The 19,431-nt window shown below is 57.4% G+C and overlaps 1 protein-coding gene across 5 annotated transcripts in view; it reads right to left on the bottom strand.

Moving 5' to 3' along the window:
* Window positions 1–19,431, bottom strand: part of ADAMTSL4 (ADAMTS like 4) — a 57,694-nt gene that overhangs the window by 25,677 nt on the left and 12,586 nt on the right. For 2 of the 5 annotated variants that reach the window (XM_074980510.1, XM_074980509.1), the window contains 3 exons: window positions 14,381–14,536; window positions 3,954–4,029; window positions 747–1,504 (listed from right to left, as the gene is read on the bottom strand). In XM_074980510.1, coding sequence (XP_074836611.1) covers window positions 747–1,504; window positions 3,954–4,029; window positions 14,381–14,412 — 866 coding nt within the window. In that variant the 5' untranslated portion in view covers window positions 14,413–14,536. Of the gene's footprint in view, window positions 1–746; window positions 1,505–3,953; window positions 4,030–5,287; window positions 5,403–14,380; window positions 14,537–19,431 lie in introns of those variants that run through there. The other 3 variants (XM_074980512.1, XM_074980514.1, XM_074980513.1) reach the window with 2 other exon arrangements.

Genomic DNA, 19,431 nt, shown 5'->3' with positions numbered 1-19,431 from the left:
CGGGGCGGGGCCAGGCTTCTGGGGCAGGAGGATCACTCCCTGCTGCTGCTATGGGGTGTTCCAGGCACTGTCACTTAGTTTTGGGATGCTGTGGGGAGCTGCGAGGCAGAGGCAAGAAAACACTCCTTCCTAGGCAGTGCAGGCTGAGCGAGCAGGCTACGCAGAGCTCGGCGGAGGAAGGAGGATATAGTGGTGAGTGCTAAGGCCTGCGGCTAAGAAGAGCCAGTTCTACTTCGGAACCCCACCCCACCCCACCCCATTACTGTGGGCTAGCCCGGCTGCCAATCTGTGCCTCAGTTTCCCCCTTTGCCCACCAGGGCTGACAGCCCTGCCTCGGGCAGGGGGCTAAGGGCAGTCGAGTGCCCGACGGCGCGATGATGAGGCCTGACTGATGCGAGTGAGGCTCAGCCGACTTCCTGTCGGTTTCCAAGTGGATTTAGGCCCTGGGGGCCATTGCTGGAAGATTGGAGCTGGGGCCCTGAGTGTCACAGGAGACAGCCAGGGCCTGCACCCCACCTTGGGGGCACAGACAGTTTGGTCTCCAGGCCTGATCCAGGGTATTTTGATGCCTAGGGGAATTAGGAGCCGAGCCTGCCAGCTGGGAGAGAAACATCAGAGCACGTGCAGGGGGTAAAAACGCCACCAGGACCACCGCACGCCGGACTGGAGGACAAAAGGCACCTGACCCAGCCTGTCAGTCGCCTCCCCTCACCCTCCTCCCCAGCCCAGGGCCGAAGGGCTCTCACCTCCTGGCGGCGCGGGACTCCTGTGTGGGAGCTGCTGCCCACTTGTGCCCGAGGGCGCCGCGTCGGGAGCTGGCGGCTGTCCCGCCTACCTCCTGGCTGCCCCGCCGCTGGGGTCTGAAGAGCGGGAGCGAGTCCTGGGCCGGAGCTGAGCTGCTGCGCAGGGACAGCCTCTCAGGAGCAGAGGCGGAGGGAGTAGCCGGGTGGCGCAGCCGACGCGAGGGGTGGCCCAGGTCATGGCTGGAGGTGCCTGCGTTGCCAGAGGGGACCCCGTCCAAGCTGGGGGAGCCGGGGGCAAGCGCCGGGTCCCTCCTGTGGGGGGAGGTGTCCCGCAGCGGGGCCGAGGGCAGCTGCTCGGAGGGAAGGGACTGGTGGCGGATGTACCGGTTCAGAGGCCCATAGTGGGCAGAAGGAGGCGGCAGCCGAGTGTGTCTGGGGCTGCTGTGGAGGGAGAGGACAGGCCCTGATGGGGCCAGTGGTGCCCTGGACTCCCCGTCTGTATGAAGGGGGTAGGATGGACGGGCTGGGTAAGAACTGAGACGCTCCTCCGTGTACAGGGGCTGGGTGTAGGTGTGGGGGCCGTGAGGGCCCCGCCAGGGGGCTTGCTGATAGGGGGGCAGGCAGGTGCGGACCCTTTCCAAGACCCCCACTCCACAGGGCTGGGAGCAGGATGACCAGGGCCCCCAGCCACTCCACGCGCCCGCCACCCGGTTTCCGGCTCTGTCCTCCTCAGGCGCCTGCCGGGACGTCCGAGGAGAGACCTGTGGGGGACAAGAGGATGGGCCGGTCACTGGGGGCGCTTTGCCAGAAGGGGCCTGTCCCTAGCTCCAGGCTGAGGTGATGCTGCTGCACCAGCTGGGCTCTCACGCCCGCAGCCCTTAACAGGCAGGGGACATAACTCCACTGACATGGCTTCAGCCAGTGCTGGGGCCCCTCACCTCCACCCGGTGAGCGTGAGGCCCTCAGTCCCTCCGCACAGCTTAACACCCGACCCAGCAGGCCCCAGAGATGGCCCTGGGCCCCCACGGGGCAGCGCTGGCCCAGGTCTCTGGGGCTGAGGCAGTTGGAAGGATCCAGGCGAGCAGCAGAGGCACCTGGGAAGAGTCAGAGAAGGGGAAAGAGGCAGAAGCAGCCAGAAGATGGGGCTGAAAGGCAAACGGGCTGGGCTGAGGGGCAGAGCGCCCCCTCCCCAATCTGTAGTTGTGTGCCCCCCCGCCACGCACCAGCACCTTGCCCCAGTCCCCCACCCCAGCTGGCCCTGCCTGGCCCAGCCTCTCCCAGGCTCATCAGAGGGACAATCCCACGCCGGGCTGGGCAGGCCCAGCTGCGGGGAGGCGGCTGGGGAGTTTATCGCAGCCCAGCTGTTCTCTCTTCACTCAAACATCCCAAATGCTCCTGGGCTGGAGGGCTCCTCTGCAGCCAAAAAAGGAAATTAAGAAAAACGAACACGCTCACCCACAGCCAAAATATTTGGCACAGTTCACGAGCACTGGGGAGACAGATAGGGCTTGGCTGGATTTTAATAAGGCCTGGATTGGGTGTTGGAGGGGAGTCTGTCAAACCCACAGAGGCTTCCTCCTCCATGTCCTTGTGGATGAGGACGAGGGTGGGGGCACCGCAGGACTCCAGAGAGGCCATAAAATTTGCAATGGAAGGTCAATGTCTTCCTTGAGCCACAGCGTTAACCTGTGGAACTCTCTGCAGCTGGAGACGGGAGGGAGAGGCAGGGAGAGTTTTAAGCAGGTGGGAAGGTTAGGAATGGCCCCTCCTCCGCTGTTCGACAGCCCAGGTGCACGGTGGGGCTGTTGCCCTTTTCAAAGTCAAAGGTGGGGTACTGGGTTGGGTGCATGGGGCGGCCAGGAGGCTGGAGGAGAGGAACCAGTGTGACATCGTGACATTACTGGACTTTTACAAGGACAATGACACCCTTTTCTGTAAGCACGGCGTGACGTTGGCACCAAATCATGTGCCAAGGGGGCCAAGTGAAGCGTCCAATATAAGCATCTGATTTGCCGAATGTGTTGATGCTGCTCATAGGTTTGTATCATATTTGTGTGTAAAGTTACCAGCTGTCGGCTCTGGGCCTGCATTAGCAATGTTGTAGTGCTGGATTTCACGGTGGAAGGTGTGGTCCCTCACCCCCACCCCCCACCAAGCGACACGGGCTGAACAAAGCAGCAGCCCCCCCGGACTTCAATCCAGAGCTCAGGTATTTGGCTGAGCTGTGCCATGCATGTCCGACGGTGGCAGAGCCCCAGAAGAAGAGGGACAGGTGACTGGATCAGGTGGCCCACCACAGAGTACGTGCAGGGAACTTCCCTCCATGTGGCAGGTGTATAAAGAGGACCTGGCAAGTGTCATAAGAACATAAGAACATAAGAATGGCCATACTGGGTCAGACCAAAGGTCCATCAAGCCCAGCATCCCATCTGCCGACGGTGGCCAATGCCAGGTGCCCCAGAGAAGGAGAACAGAAGACAAGTGATTTATCTCCTGCCATCCATCTCTTGCCCTTGTTATGAAGGCTAGGGCACCATACTTTATCCCTGGCTAATAGCCATTTATGGACCTGACCTGCAAAAATTTATCAAGCTCTTTTTTAAACCCTAATAGAGTCCTGGCCTTCACAGCCTCCTCGGGCAAGGAGTTCCACAGGTTGACTGTGCGCTGTGTGAAGAAAAATTTCCTTTTATTAGTTTTGAACCTACTACCCATCAATTTCATTTGGTGTCCCCTAGTTCTTGTATTATGGGAAAAGGTAAATAATTTTTCTATATTCACTTTCTCCACACCATTCATGATTTTATATACCTCTATCATATCGCCCCTCAATCGCCTTTTTTCCAAACTGAAAAGTCCCAGTCTCTCTAGCCTCTCCCCATATGGGATCCATTTCCTCTGCACACCACAGTTCTGGGGCTCCAGCTTCAGAGCAGTTTGCAAGAACTTCTCTGCCCTGAGCTCAGCCTGCACAGGCTGGGGAGCCGCCCCTCAGAGGATGTGATTTCAGAGACTTCCATGATAGCCGCTTACGCCATCAGCTTGGCCTACATCGAGAGATCTGCTTGGCGTGGGTGATGTGACCCTGGCTCAGGGGCCGTGGGGGGAGTCAGGCTCTACTACTGTTAGCCCTGGGGGGCCAGGCCGACTCTGCTCTTCCCAAGCTTCCACGGCCCACCCCCGCAAGGCCAGCCGTAAGGTGGGACTCACCTTCCTGCTGCCTTGGCTGAGCTGGGCCGTCAGCAGGGCCAGGGCCAGGGCCAGGGCCAGTCCAGCCATGGAGAACCTGGAGAGAGAACCAGAGAGTCTGCCATTAGCTAGAGAAGATGCCCACCCTGCTGCCCCCTCCCTTTGGGCTCCGTTAACCCCTTGCTCTCCTGGGCAGAGCTGGCTTCCAGCCCCCTCCCCTCCTGCTCCGCCGTCATTCCAAAACCTCACAGCTGCTGATGCTCAGTGGCTGCTCCGTGCACCGGTCCAGGAGGAGGAGAGGTGCCCAGATCTGCTCTCCACCATAATACAGGGCAACCCCCCGCCCACTGGCTGGCCGGCCTCAAAGGCGTGAGCCCCTCCTTCATGCGTTTCTGCCATCAGTCTGGGTCATCTGTTGTGTGGATTTTAACCAAAGCGGTGCAGCCCAGTCTGGGGCTAGGAGCCCCTGTTCCCCCACCAGGGCCAATGTCAACACTCACCTCCAACCCTACAATAACAAAGCCGTGCCCATGCCCGGCGCTCACCTCCAACCCTACAATAACAAAGCCGAGCCCATGCCCGGCGCTCACCTCCAACCCTACAATAACAAAGCCGAGCCCATGCCGGCGCTCACCTGCAACCCTACAATAACAAAGCAGAGCCCATGCCCGGCGCTCACCTCCAACCCTACAATAACAAAGCCGTGCCCATGCCCGGCGCTCACCTGCAACCCTACAATAACAAAGCCGAGCCCATGCCCGGCGCTCACCTGCAACCCTACAATAACAAAGCCGAGCCCATGCCCATGCCCGGCGCTCACCTTCAACCCTACAATAACAAAGCCGTGCCCATGCCCGGCGCTCACCTCCAACCCTACAATAACAAAGCCGTGCCCGTGCCCATGCCCGGCGCTCACCTCCAACCCTACAATAACAAAGCCGTGCCCATGCCCGGCGCTCACCTGCAACCCTACAATAACAAAGCCGAGCCCATGCCCGGCGCTCACCTCCAACCCTACAATAACAAAGCCGTGCCCATGCCCGGCGCTCACCTGCAACCCTACAATAACAAAGCCGAGCCCATGCCCGGCGCTCACCTCCAACCCTACAATAACAAAGCCGAGCCCATGCCTGGCGCTCACCTGCAACCAAGAGTCCCTTCCGGCCTTGAAGCTTGCAAAGCTACAATAGTAAGGCATCCTGCCTCAGAACCCTACAACAACACATCTGCACTAACTGCCCTGGTGCACCCCAGCCATCTAACAAGCCCCTCTAGGCAGCCCCAATGTCCAGGAGCAATCATGAAACAACCAAGCGGCACACACCGCCCCAGCCCCACTCAAGCAATTAACACACCAGCCAGAAGCGCCTCCAACTTGGTAAAAGCTTGGGGCTGATTTTGCATCGCCAGCAACCTGGGCTGGGTTAGAACCTGTGCCTCGAACCGGCCTGTGTGCAGTAAGCAGCTCCCTGCCCCGACCCCGCCAGGCTCCCCTGACAAGCGCGAGAGACAAACCAGCGCCTTGGAAACGCACTGCCCCCATCATCCCAATTGCGGAGCCAGCTGGGGGCGTCACCACAGAAAAATTCAAGGCGGGGGGAGCAGAATTTGTGTTCCTCAAGGCCAGGTTTAATGGCTGGGGCTGGCAAACGGCAAACACTAACATGGGGCTGCAAGCTGGTGAAATGTCTAGAAGGGGGCCCAGACCAAGCATGGGGGGGAGCAAAGAGCCCCCCTGGCCTGTGCACCCCTGGCACTTTTGAACCAGTGACCTAGTTTTGTTCTGCTACCACCGACTGAGTCATCCAGGCTCCTCGGGGAGGATGAGTTCACACAAATTGGCCGGGTGTATTTGCTCTCTCGTTCTTTCCTACTCCAAATGAGCTGCTCACGGACATCCCAGCACGCTTGCCCCCTCTCCGTGCAAAACCGGGAAGCCGACCAGCTCATGGGCCCCGAATCAGCCGTGACTGCCTGGGAGCTGTGGCCTTGATGGGACAGAATGAGGGGCATTCTGCATGACGCATCTTTGTCCGGGCGGAAGGGCGGGGGGCGTGGGAAAGGGACACTGTTTCCTGTAAACTGAGGGCTTGGGTGGCCACCCAGGAGAGACTCAGGGCCTGCCCAGCTGATTAGCAGAGTACCCACGGCTGGCAGTCTGTGTTTCTATGGGTGGTGCACGTCGCATGTCTTGGTGCACAGAACAAAATTTATTCTGCCCATGGATGAGAAAAGCTTAGGAGACATCTTGACTACGCAGAAGATCAACCCAGTCAGCCAGATAAGTTGATTGCAGATAAGTGGATTCTAGTGGGAGTTCACCGTGCCCTAGTGGCTCGCACACAGCCCATCTTCTATTCCCAGCTCTCTTGCTGCATGGGCAAGTCAAGCCCTGCTCTGTGACTCAGTTTCCCTTCTGTAAAATGGGGCTAAAGCTATCGACCTCCTGGCAAAGGGTTTGGAGATCTACGGACGACAAAAGCCGACAGGGCATTGTCACGCCCCTAGACGTAAGACAGGCAGGAGCGATATGAGCCCCAGGAGAACCGAATGGTAAATCAGTGGCCATCCTTTCAAGATGCCTGCTCCTTGGCTGTGCCCTCAGCCCATGTTTCTGCCCTATGGACAGTCAGATGAGGGGCACGTCTGTCCCCCAGTAGCATGGCTTTGTGCTGCAGCTGCAGCGTCCTAGCCTAGACGCTTTCACCATCACCGGACAGGGTTTTCCCCGACCTCTGTAGCTGGGTCAGCCCTTCTGTTGCCACAGCCACATTTGAGCTTGCCCTACGCATGGCCCTCAGCACAGGCACCATTACACAGCCTGGAGCATGTGGCTGGGGAGACAGATGGTGAGAGTCTGTTCAGAGGCCATTCCCAGTGACACAACAGCAGCAAACACCACCCTGGTGGGCTGGGTTCCCTCTAATTTCTTCCACCCTTGGGTGGAATAATTTCTATTCTGTGCACCCAACCTTGTGCAGATGTGCACCACCCATAGAAACACGTGATTGGCTGTGGGCACTTTGCCAATCAGTTGGGCGGCACCTGAATCTCTCCTGGCCGCCTCCCAAGCGCTCAGCTCCCAGGGAACCCCACCAGTGGGGAAGCCCAGGTAGAAGCAGCATCAGGGTGGTGGAGATCAGTAACCTACTGTAATGGGGTCACCCACTTGCGAACGCCCCTCTGTGACAAAGGGGTGACACGTAAGTTCTTTGCCTGACCCTCTGCAAGGCTCTGGTGCTAGGACCTGACTAGCCCTGTCCAGCGCTGTCAGCTCTTGGGTTAGGTTTGTGGCCAGCCTTCAGCACCTGGGCCTTGTTCAGGTCACACTCAAAGCTGTCCAAAGTGCTGCTGGTCTCCCAGACAGTGCAGAGACCTGCCTGGGTCAAGCTCCAGAGAGCAACTGCCAGATCTTAGCCCAGCGGCTTCTTCTATATAGGCCTGATGGCCCTTACTGGCTGCAACAGAGACAGGTGCTCTGTCTTGCCTGGAGGACCTCTCATCTGCTCCTCATGCTGGGATGGGGTGTGGCAAAGCCTCTGGCTCCTGTAGAGGGAGTTGGGCTTAGTCCACCCCATCACACTACCCATGGAGAGCCGCAGCTAGGCCCCCTCCCCGCCCATATTTGCTCTTTTGCAGGGCGGCAGGGAGGGTGTCTGCCTAAAACACAGGAATTCCCGGCCTTTTCAGTACTCAGCAGATGGTGCATCAGCCCTGGGGGAGGAGGATTTAGAGCTGGCCCCTGACCTGACTCGAGACGGGAATTTGCAGCAGCCAAACTGGGGGCAGGTGGAGCATATGACGGGGGAGGCAGCAAGCACAGCAAGGGGCTCTCGCGAGTGGCTGGCTAAGCAGGCAATTGGAGAGTAAACACAGGCTGGGCCAGTCCACAGCACACCCCAGGCCCTGCCAAGCTCTCAGCCAGTGTCAGCAGTAAAGCTGACTGGCACCCAGCCCGCCTGCTCCAGCCCCAGCATCCTGCCCATGGTGCCCGGCCCCACGGAGCCTCGGCAGAATCCACAGCCTGGGAAATGAGACGAGACCCCTGATCCTCCGCACACCCCATCCCCACAGGCGTGGCCACCACCCAGAGGAGGGCCTTGCACCCTGGCACAATGGCCCATAGGGGCCATTTCTGGCTACCAAGGAGGCGCCCATCCAAGTCACACCCCCGTTGCTTGCTGCTAGCTGGCAGGTCAGGGGACAGCAGCAGGTTGAGCCTGGAGCACAGGGCCAGGGAGTGGCACAGGCTGGCAGGGAGGTGGGTGTTGGGCAGCGGGGAGCAGAGTGGAGGTACAACCTGGGGATGGGGGCAGGCTACTAGCTATAGGGGGGAAAGGGGTCAGAGAGGGAGCGTGGTCCATTGACCCCCCCCAATCCTCCTCAGGTCCCCCATCACCAAGACCTCAGGGGTTAACCAGCTGGAAAGGTTCACCCTCCCCAGCCTTCCTTCAGCCAGCCGCCCGCATAAACCAGCCCACCCCTGCTCCAGGCCAACAGCTCAAGGGCACAGGATATTCCAGACTGGAGGAACGTGGCCAGTGGCCACAGGCAGCACTGGGGGAAAAGTCATGGTCCAAATGAGACAGGAAAAGCTCCACCGCAAGGGAGCACACACACGCACGCGCACCAAGTCTCCAATCGGGAATGAAACTGACACAGGCGTTCCAGGAGGCCTCGTCCCTCTGCCCACCCAGCCCCACGTTCATGCTTCCGTCTCTCCCTCTGGGAGGGTGACCAGCAGCCCAGGAGCCCTGGAGGCAGCCCAGGGACAGGAGGCCACTGCATTCTCGGGCTAAAATTTTCCCATCAAAGAGCCATTCAGGCGCAAATTAAGGGGATTCTGAGAAGTGTTTGCAAAAGCACCTACAGGTACGTCTACATGGCAGTAAAACCCCGGAGCCCGAGTCAGCACCAGAGTCGCGGGCTCAGACTACACAGCTAAACGGCTAAAACAGCAGCTCAGATTCTCCCACTTGGGCTGGGGCCAGGGCTTGGAGATCTTCTCCTCTCCCTGGGTGCAGCGCTCCCAGAGCACATGGGAACAGCTACGCTGCTCTTCCGAGCATCCTGGCCTGCGTCAGTTGATTCAGGCTCTCAGACTCAACGCCACCAGTTTTTCTTTGCAGTGTAGATGTAGCCAAGCTGATTCAGAAGTCTAACTAGCAACTCAGTTGAGGCTCCTAAGTCACTTAAGGCACCATTGCGATTTTAACCCTAAAACCCCTGCTCAGGCCCACCGACGAGGTTGCGGGGGCAAAGGGGAAAGTTGCACCAGCCCCTGGCCTTTCAAAGGGTCCCTGAGTTCCAGCTGCTGCTGACTGCCCTAGGCCCCGTCCCTTGTGCCCTTTGCCCCACCCCTTCTGGGGTGTGAATCCAGGCCCCCTCCCCACTGCTGCTCATGTTAAAATACTCTGAGACTCCAATTACACTTCAGAGAGAAATTCACACCATGTTGGAAGTGAAGACTGGGATTCAAATTACAATCCAGATTAAGATTCAGATCGTGTTCATAAAACACTGATGCAAATGACTAAGGTTCAAATTAAGATCACCGGCCGGCCCTGCAAGCCCTTAAACCTGTTTAACTCTCTATCACTCCTGTTTCATTTCCTTGGGAGCACCCCATGCTTAAAAGGAGGCTCTTCTGTAAATGCCTACAGGATCAGGGCCCAAAATTCTAACCTGGGGTAAATTCAGACTGAATTTATTCAAAGGAGATTTATGTAAGTTACGATTAAGAATGCAGTTATGGGCTGCAGTTACAAGTGATATGAAATGTATTCAGATTAAGACGTAGGAGTCAAAATCGATTCACTCCGATGCAAAGTCCAATGTGTGTTTTCGATCATCGGTTCCCAGCTTCCAAAGCCAGAAGGGACAACTCTGCAGCTCTCATTCGACCTGCGTGAGGCAGGCCAGCGAACGGCCCTGGACGAGATCCTGTCTGAACGGGCGTGTCTTTTAGAACAATACCCAATCTCAATTTTAAAATGGCCATTGCTGGCGAATGAGTTTCCACCCTCGGGAAACGTCTTCGTGCTCAGCCATAAAGTTTGGATTCAGATTCTAATTAGGATGGAAGTCTTTCAATTCAGAGCCGTAGACTGACGTATCCCAGGTGGACTTTCCCCTCCATCCGCCGCCGTCCCCCCGTTAGGTCCCATTCCGTTTCGCATGACCATCTCTGACGGCACATCAGTGGCTGAGCACAGACCCCAGCCGGAAGCCGGGCGCGAGCCAAGAGGGCTGAAGGTTGCTGCTCTTTCCAAGCGCTGCCGACACAGACGAACTCTCGCGCTCTCTGTTTATTATTGTTTTCCCCGCCTCGGCCGGGGAGCGGCAGGCGCCTCCAGCTGGGCTCTGAAAGGTCGGCTTGTTGGAGAAAGCACCCGGAGCAGCTCCGCTGCCTCGTCAAGGCTGGAATTAAGCACCCGTGGCCCTTAGCTCTGATCTCTGGAGCGGACGCCTTCTTCAGCACCTCATCAGTTCCCAGCCCGTGGAGCAGCAGTGGGCCAGCTCTGCTTCGAGCCTCACCGAGAGCTGAATGATGTCACACCGCAACACGCAGGACTCCCACGAGAAAATCAATGCCTGAGCGTTTCCCATGCACAGCAAAACCTCCACTCTGCATGCGGCCACCAATCTCTCCACTGTTTTTCGCATGAGACCGCACGCCAGCTGCTCCTGGGTTAACCCCTCAGGATGGCAGCACAGGGGCTAATCAGAACTCATCCAGTTAGCTAGAGGAATCGGCTGGCTGGGAAAGAGGAAAGGCTGCTGCAACTAGTGCTCTGCAGTGGTCTCATTAAATGCACGCCGGACGCCAAAGCCTGCAGGCTTCTGTTCTGCTGTCTGGAGGCTGAGGGTAAAAAGAGGAGCCTTGATTCTCTTCTCTGTTATACCAATTTAAATCCACAGCAGGCCAGATCCGTAGCTGGTGTAAACTGGCGCAGCTCCACTGAGGTGCATGAGACTCTCCCCAATATACATCAGCTGAGAATCAGACCTGGTGAGAGTGGAGTCGCTCTGGATTTACCCTGATGGAAGCGTGATCAGAACCAGGCTCGAAATGAGACGTCAGCGCTCAGGAAGGTCGTGTTCCCCGGCGCCGTCTACACATGGGGAGGCTCAAATTCAGCAAAGTTCTGCCGAGGACCTGACCCTGGTTCCGTGAGCTGCCCTGGCTTTGGCTGAGCCCTCGGGGCTGTCCAGACAAGTCCCAGGACGTGTTGCAGGAAGGTGGAGGAATGCGGGCAGGAAGCGGCACAACCAAAGCAGGCAGGAATGTGAGCATCAAAGGCCGCGGACACAATCTGCACCCCCATCAGGGCACCAGGAGACAGGCTGGAGCCGGCCAGCCCAGCACGGGAGCAGCTTTAGGGCACGCAGGGCCCCGTGCTGTGCACGGAGTGCTCAGTTTCACTGATCCGCTGGCGCACTCCCTCTCGGACCAATGCAGGGCATGGGATGACGGACTTCCGCGTGGGCACGGTCTCAGCCCACAGCTCCTTAGCAGGCCCGCGTGCTCCAAGCAGTGTCCAGAGCCAGAGGCCTCGCTGCCCATTTCATGCACACACCCCACCACCATGTGCCTTGTGCTGAACGTCGGGGGCTCCGGCGGCAGCTCCCCGAAGGAGAGTTCCCACGTCCTTGACGTGGGTGTGAACTGAATTCTCTTCATCCCCGTGCCGAGAGATCGGCCACGTCCAGCTGAATGGCGATGGCGCCCGTTTGCTGCAGTGTGTCTCCTTGTCACGGCAACGGTGCAAACGCACCTAACCCTTTCCCATCCCCATCCCTGTCTGGAATGGATGCTTCATTTGTCTCCTTCTCTAGTCATGCTCCCCGCAGGCCAGTGGCCACGTTCCCGCTCAGAGTTTCCATCCATGTGGGGAATAAAATTTGTTACATGCACCAAGGCATGTGTGTGGTGCACCACCACTAGAAACACCTGCTGTTGGCTGCTGCTAGCTGCACGCACTCTGCTAATCCTCTGGGCGGTACTTGATTCTCTCCGGGGCAGCCCAAGCGCTCAGCTGACAGGGACGCTGCTCAGCAGTGGGAATCAAATCGAGGCTGTGCAGCACAGTCTTACACTAAAGCAGAAATCCACTCACTAGCAGCAGTAGTGGACTTTTATCCCTTTGCTGCACCAGACATGACAGGGAGTGGCTGAGGCACACCCAATCTTTTAGGCTCCCCCTACCTAATCGGACACTGTCCCAACAACTGTTTGCTAAGCCACTGCCCTGGTCTGACCTCCGACCCCTCCTTAAAACTCACGCCTCCGGCAAACCCTTATGAGCAGTGGGGTTTAAAAAGGAGCTGCCCCCAGTGTGTGTCTGGACCCTAGAGCCAACCCAGAGTTCCTGGGACAGATTGAGCTGCCGCGATTTCAATGGGCTTGGGATCGGGCCCTTCCTAAGTGGCCTTATGAGCCTCTTATTCATCCCCTGGTCTTTACCTTCTTCCCTTCACACAGGTGCTCGGCCTGTTTGTGACTCTTGTGTTACATTCCCCAGGGCCAGGACCCAGCCTCACCTCCCTGGGGTATTTAGCACCCGGCAGATTTGTGCGTCCAATCAATGCTCTCAAATTCCCCAGGAAAAGCTGGGATCCATGCGCCCTCTCAGTGTTTCTACATGAGAGGAATAAATGTTGTTCTGTGCACCGAGGCATGTGGGGATGTGCACCACCAATAGAAAAACACACTGCCGGCTGTGGGCACTCTGCCAGTCAGCTGGGCAGCATCTGAATCTCTCCTGGGTGGCTGCTCAATGCTCAACTTACAGGGGACGCCGGCTGGGATCTCTGCCTTGCAAACCGAGCCAGCTGGGAGCATCCAGCTAGGGAACGGCCCAGACTTTCAGCCCGGGTGGCTCCGGTGCCGGGTAAAAGAACAGGCTTCCCACTCACCTGCCCACAAATTCACCAAGGCTCCTAAGAACCAGGCCGCACTCTCTGTAGGCTCTGCACCATCCCCGACATGTCCCTGCCCCACAGGGGCTCAGTCAGAACAAATCTCACCTGCCCCTGAAAACGGGCTGGCCCCATAACCAAGGTTTCCTCTAACGGCTTCTGTCCGTGTGCAGAATAACGTTTGTTCTGTGCACTGAGGCACATGCAGAAGAGCACCACCAATAAGCACATGCTACCAGCTGCGGGCATGTCATTAATCAGCTGAGCGGCCTTTGACTCTCCCCTTGGCGGCCACCCACAGGCTCAGCTGACAGGGAACACGCCCACAGCACTGAGGAGCATAGACAGACGCCAACTCGCTTCCCCAGAGCGGAGATGGCTCCAGGGCTCAGGGCATAGCCACTCGCCTGTGTCACACAAGCAGCTCAGACTCTGCGGGGGCACACACGTGTCCACACACACCTCCCCACGTGTGCACACAAAGCGGTGCCCAGATAAGAAGGGGCCATCGTCAGTATTCCTCGCACGCTGAGCGTGTGGGCAGCCGCCCAGGAGAGATTCAGGCACTGCCCAGCTGACAGGCAGAGCTCCCACAGCTGGCAGTATGTGTGTCTACTGGTGGTGCACATTCACACGTGCCTGGGTGCACAGAACAAAATTTATTTCACCCACAGATGGAAAATACTTGAGGGAACCCTGGCTGTCAGCTGTCAGTTTTCTGACTGTGGCCACCTGGTAATACCCAGTTACTAGGACCTGGGGCGCAGCCAGAGAGGACCTGCCTTGGCTTGATACGTCTGGCATCCCTGCCTCCAGCAATGGCCAAGACCTGATGTGCCAGACAAAGGAAATAATAAAATTCCACCCTGCACCTGGCTGGCTGCAACGTGCAGAGCGTGGGGAGGTGAGTGGGGAAAGAATTTCCCTCCTGCAGGTGATCAGTTGATGCCCTGAAACCTGAGATCTGATTAACCACATTACGTGAGCTGGCGTGCCTTCAGTGCATGGGCCAGTGAACAGGGCACGGGTAGGAGGCAGAATGCAGAAGGAAGCGAGGTTCAGTGGTTAGGACACTCACTTGGGACTGAGGTTGGCACAGTTCAACTCCATGCTCTGACACCGACTTTCGGTGTGACCTCAGGTGAGTCCCTTAGCTGCTCTGTGCCCGAGTGTCCCCATCTGTGCAATGGGGATAACAGCACTGCCCTGCCTGCTGGGGGATTGTGAGATAAATGCACTTCAGCCTGTGAGGTGCTCAGATAGGTTATTCCTGGCTCTGCCCTGGACTCTGCCTGCACTTGAGCAAAACACTGTTGCCCTGGCTCTGGAGTGAAGCTGAGGACAATGGCTGGAGACCTATGGACATGGTGAACCATATAAATACGCTGAGCAGGGGATCACTACCTCCTGCAGCAGCGAGTTCCACAGATCGACTGAGACCCCTGTGCATCGGATTCCAGATCTCCTCCCACCCCTCTCTGCCACATCCAAACTGACAGGTAAACCCTGGGACTGTCCTTCCTTACCGGCTAATCCCGCCTCCATGCACGGATCCCATCTTGCTCCAGTCTTTTGCTTTAAGGAGGAAGCTCCTGCCTTTACTTCATCAGCTGACCTCCTCTTCCTCTCAGCATCAGGGCTGTCCTGAGAGTCCCATGACTTTTTAAGGTGTCCTCCCCTGCCTGCATAGAAAATAGTAAGAGGCAAAAGTCAATTGCTGCAGTATACCTTCACCTCCACCTTAAATACCAATCGGGCAATTCCAGTTTTAAGCATGGCTCTGTTCTGACACCCAATGCGGAACACTTCAGGGACCTTTTCTAACCTGCTAGTGCTTGGCTGCACCACCGCGCTCTGCTGGAAGGAACTGGGAACTGCTCTCTGTGTGTCTTAGACACCACACTGCAGTGAGGACTCGCCTTTAGCACGAATGGCAGCGGCCTATATTCCCAGAGGAAGGAGATGGGATTGGCAATCCTGAGGCTGGTGTGAGGTTCCCAGCCATGTCAGGAGTTCAAAAATCATGAGACTATTAATTGTTCAAAGATAAAGACCTTGTTATTTCCTTTTGGGGTTTAGAGTCTTTAGGGGGTCACATTTCCCAGCTTCTCTCTCTACAGCTGTGAGGGCTAGGAAAGATCTTTTCCTAGTGGAATAAAAGCAGAGAGCTCACCATCACCTGACTCCAGGAGCTGGGGCTTTAAAGAAAACAGAAAATATTGCAAGACTCCCAGGGCACACCCAAGAAGTGCCCAGCCAGCAGATGCTGTGATTATCGAGGGAACATGTCTAACCATTGCCACACCTCTTCGTGCTGCTGCTGCCGCCACTCAGTGCAGCTGCTGCTCATGGGAAGGTTTCCTTAGGGCGGTGGAGAACAAAGGGACCCCACAGACTGTCACTCCTGCTACTCCAGGCTGGTAACAGGTGACCAAGGGGGACAGGGAATGGGGGGTGGATGGTGCAGCCCCTTCCCACCACTCCAAGCCCCCTGCCCCAGAGCCAGGCCTGTCAGGCAGTTCGCATAGAGCTCCCATCAGTGCAGGGCCCATGGGACCCACAGGAATGAGCCAAAGCACCGGAGCACCACAGTCATGGCTGCCGCTGTCCCAGCTGGGTCGCATCCAGGGAGGTGCTGGGCCCTGCACCACTCAGGTCAGTTCTTCCGCTGGACAACTCCCGTCTTTAAAATTAGGACTTCCTGTTCGATCGGAGCCCAGCACGAACCTGAGACTTTGCCCCCGGTTAGCTTGTGACGCAGTGAGGTGCGTGAGGTTTTATTTCCCGGGTTAGGCTGGGTGTGTTTCCTACTGTCCTGGAGCAACCCAAGGCGGGTGCCTCCGCTTCCCTAGGCACAGCATCGGTGCCTAGTATGAGGGGAGTTTTGGTGTGATGAGTTCTCACGTGTAGGCCAGGCCCTCCCCGGCCTTTGTAACCCAGGCAACCAGGTGACCCCTTTCTTCCCCGGAACCAGGACAAAGGCGGAGGAGGGGCCGGGCTGGTTTGAATTGGACCTGGGCTGTTGAGTGGAGCAGTCTGGTCTGGTGGGGGGGGGGGCCCGGTCTGGTGGGGGGGGGAGCCCGCCCCAGGCTCGGGGACCCCCTCTGGGCCCCGCTCCCCAGGACGGATGGTCCTGACGGCCTCTGGGTCCTGTGCTGACAAGTCTGTTCCACGCTGTGTCCGTCGACTAATAAATCCTCTGTTCTCCCGGCACAATGAGAGTCGCAGCTGCCTACGGCTGGGGGGCAGGGCCTGGTGCCCCCACACTCCTTGACAATTCCCCAAAGCAATCACCAGGGAAACCACCCAGTGCTGGGGTCCCGTCCTGAGGCACTGGGGAAGAATCCCTGGCTCCTCCTGGCCCCTCTGGGCTGGTCACTGTCTGCCCTGGCTGGAGGCTCCTCTTGGCGCTGTTTGGGGAAGGAATCCAAGCGGCTGGCAGGGCACCGCAGCCAGCGGGATAAAGCTGGTCACCGCCCAGCAGGAGCTGGCAGCCCTGAGCTAGCCGCATCGCACATGGGCAGAGGCACACATGGGGCCCTGTTCTGCTTCCGCACACAGAGTCAGCGTCGCAGCACACGCAGCTCCACCGCCTGGTACACGCACCCAGGTAGGAACACCCCCCTGGCCTTCCCCATCCCTGTAGGGTCTGATCCCCAGGCTGCAGGGGAGGCCGGCTGCACACCAATCAACCGTCCGGATAAAGAGTTCTCTCTGCAAAGGCTGAACTGTTCCTTCCTCTGCTCCGGGCCACTGCTCCTTATCCTGCCATCTCTCCAGCCCGCTCATTTCATCCTGCACTCCCATTGCTCCTGGGGAGTGACTCCAAAGCTTTGATCACTTCCCAGAGACTCCAGGCTCACAGGACCGAGTTTAACCCCTTCTGTCCCTCCAGCCTCAGTCCTCCCTTCCCACATGGCAGGCTGGGAGCGCCAGATGTGCTGGCTCTGGGGCTGTGACCCCTCTGTGCACCCATCCAGGAAGAGCACGTCTGAGTCAGTCCCTGGAACACTTCCCCAGGAGCTCTCTGCTCTGTTTACGCCTGGTAGCACCGCTGAACTCACCGATTTCGCCCTAGGTCAGTGAGATTGGAATCAGCCCCCGCAGCGTGTTGGCTGCCAGCCCCCTAGGTCTCGGTGTCATGTGTCCCTCGGTGCTGGTCTCTGGCCAAGCGGTTGGGTATTCACCAGCATTGGGCACAGACTCAGGGCCCAATCCAGATCTCAGTGGCAGTGGCGTGAAGTCGCTGTCTTCCTGGGGATTCAGGCACAAGACGGCAGGGAACATTCACGTCCCTCTAGGGATTGTTGAGACAGACCAGGTGGGAGAAGGAACAGCCTCTCCTGGAGCAACCTCTGTCGGCGAGAGCTCTGGGGAGCTGGAAGGTGCGTCTCTTTCCCCAGCAGAAGCTGGATCCAGTCAGACTGATCACCTCCCCCACCTCAGCTCTCTCGTCTGCTGGGACCGGACCGCAGCACAGCAGACGGCTGTAGGACGGTGACCCCGAGAAGCCCTGTCGGAGATCAGAGCCCCATCGCACTGTGCCATAGAGCGAAAGACGGTCCCTGCCCCACCGAGGACGTGGTCGGACCAGACCAAGCAGGGGCTTGTTCTCTGGCATCTTGGTTGCTGCTGCCCCTCTCTGGCCCAGCCGAAGGCCGCCCGGCCTTGTTCAGAGACACTGCTGCAAAGACCGTTTTCCTAGCTGGCCTCTTGGACCTCCCCGGCTGCCTCTCTGCACCCTCCAGTGGCTCCTTCTCCGTCACATCCGACATCGGCTCCTTGCCTCCGCTTGCAGGGCCCTCTCCGGCCTGTCGCATTGCCATGACTCCTGCCTCCGATCCCAGCCTCCGTCAGCCCCGCGGTGCCCCACCAAACAAGTCCCTTTGTGCTTCCTCTCCTGCTGCGCCTTACCCGAAACACCCCCCTTCTACCCTCCCTCCACACACTCCTTAGCCAGGCTGGCTCCGGAGACCAGTCAGGCTGTTGGTAGGTTCCTCCCGCCCCACTTTGCCCCACGATCACCTCACTGTTTCCTTGCACTCACCCGCCTGGCCAGCTGGCCCCAGCCACAGCCTTGGGGCAGGACCTGGCTTTTTGTCCAGCCCGTGGTTCTCTCTTGCTCTGGTTTCAGACTGGCAGGTGAGCAGGGATGCCGGAAGGACAGAAAAACGTTGGGGCGGGGGAGCTTGGATCAGCCGCCCCTCCCTTATGGCGGAGGTGGGACCTGGGCCAAATCGGAGGAAGCATGATTGCAACACAAGGTCAAGACGCCACATACATTTGACCTGCTTCCGCTCCCCCCAGCCAGCTGTGGTCAGGCGCCAAGGAAAAGAGCAGCCCCCTCCTCTGTTGCACCCCTGCTGAGTTCAGGGTCTGCAAAGCAGGAGGGGGTTGGCCCTTTGTCTTCGCCATCCGTGGCACCCATCGGCGTCAGGGAATTCAGAACCCAGCCCCATCAGACTGTTTCTCTTCCTAGTTCTTGTGCTGTTACATTTAGGTTCCAAACATGGCAGGGGGGTGGCATGGCGGGTGGGGGGGACTGTCACCATAACGACCACAAATGTTTTCATTGCTATTTAAAATAGCCCCTCTGGTCACATTTCTATTTGCATTCAACTTCCTATTTCAAAAGTCATCTGTGTACAACAACGCCCCAAATGTGGAACTTACACAGCACGGCGCTGGCTCAAATTCTGCAGTCAGTTGCTCTTTGGTAAAATCAGACCAGCTCCCTCAGACCCCTGCACATCTCAGTGCAAAAAAAGGCACATTTTTCACTGAGCCAGCCAGGGAACTCACAACATTTCCTTTCCCCTGAATCATCATTTTGCATCAAACCCCAATGTGTCTGCGGGAAAGGGCCGGTTCCTACCCATTTCCCAACTCAAAAAAAGGTTGGGAAAAAGTTTCAAAATCTCCCTTTGTGCTGCTCTATAAACCTAAATCTGGGGTTTGCAGTTTGAAATGTAACAATTTATACTAAAAAAAGATAGAAAAGGTTAAAAAAGTTCCATGTTGAAATGAAACGTTTTCATTGATGCAAACCGAAAACATTTTCAGTTTGCCGGTTTGCGAACACTGCAGAGATTTCGATTTCTCCTCCCAATTTGGGCTGGGAATATTTTAAAAACTCTTGAAAATTAACATTATTTGCTCCCAACTCTTGCCTGGACGCTGAGGGAGCTGTCACAGCGCACAACGCTAGCCGAGATGGAATTCTATCTTCAAGGAACTAACTCAGGTAAGCTGAGCTTGCTTAGTCTTACCAAGGTAAAAACCATTCCTGTCCTGTCTTCTCCTCCTCTTATCCTGAGGCAGCTGTCTTGAGATAAACCACATCTTCCTGTAGTAAAGACAGTCTGATTCTCAAAGCAAACAGGCCTGGGCATGAATGAGTTACGTTGAATTCCTAGCTTTGAATTAGCACTGTCCATTGGTACATTACAAAGGAGGTAGCCATGCAAGCTCTGCTTTCACCCGCCTGAGACAAAGAGTCTTCAAGAACCAGGACATCTATCCCAAGACAAAGCTCCTTGTATACCGTACAGTGGTTGTTCCAGTGTTACTGTACAGA

The sequence above is a fragment of the Carettochelys insculpta genome, chromosome 30 (genome assembly GCF_033958435.1).
Source record: "Carettochelys insculpta isolate YL-2023 chromosome 30, ASM3395843v1, whole genome shotgun sequence".
In the NCBI taxonomy this organism is placed as follows: Eukaryota; Metazoa; Chordata; order Testudines; family Carettochelyidae; genus Carettochelys; species Carettochelys insculpta.
Note: the sequence above shows the minus strand (reverse complement) of the source record. Positions and strands in the feature narration are given on the sequence as shown.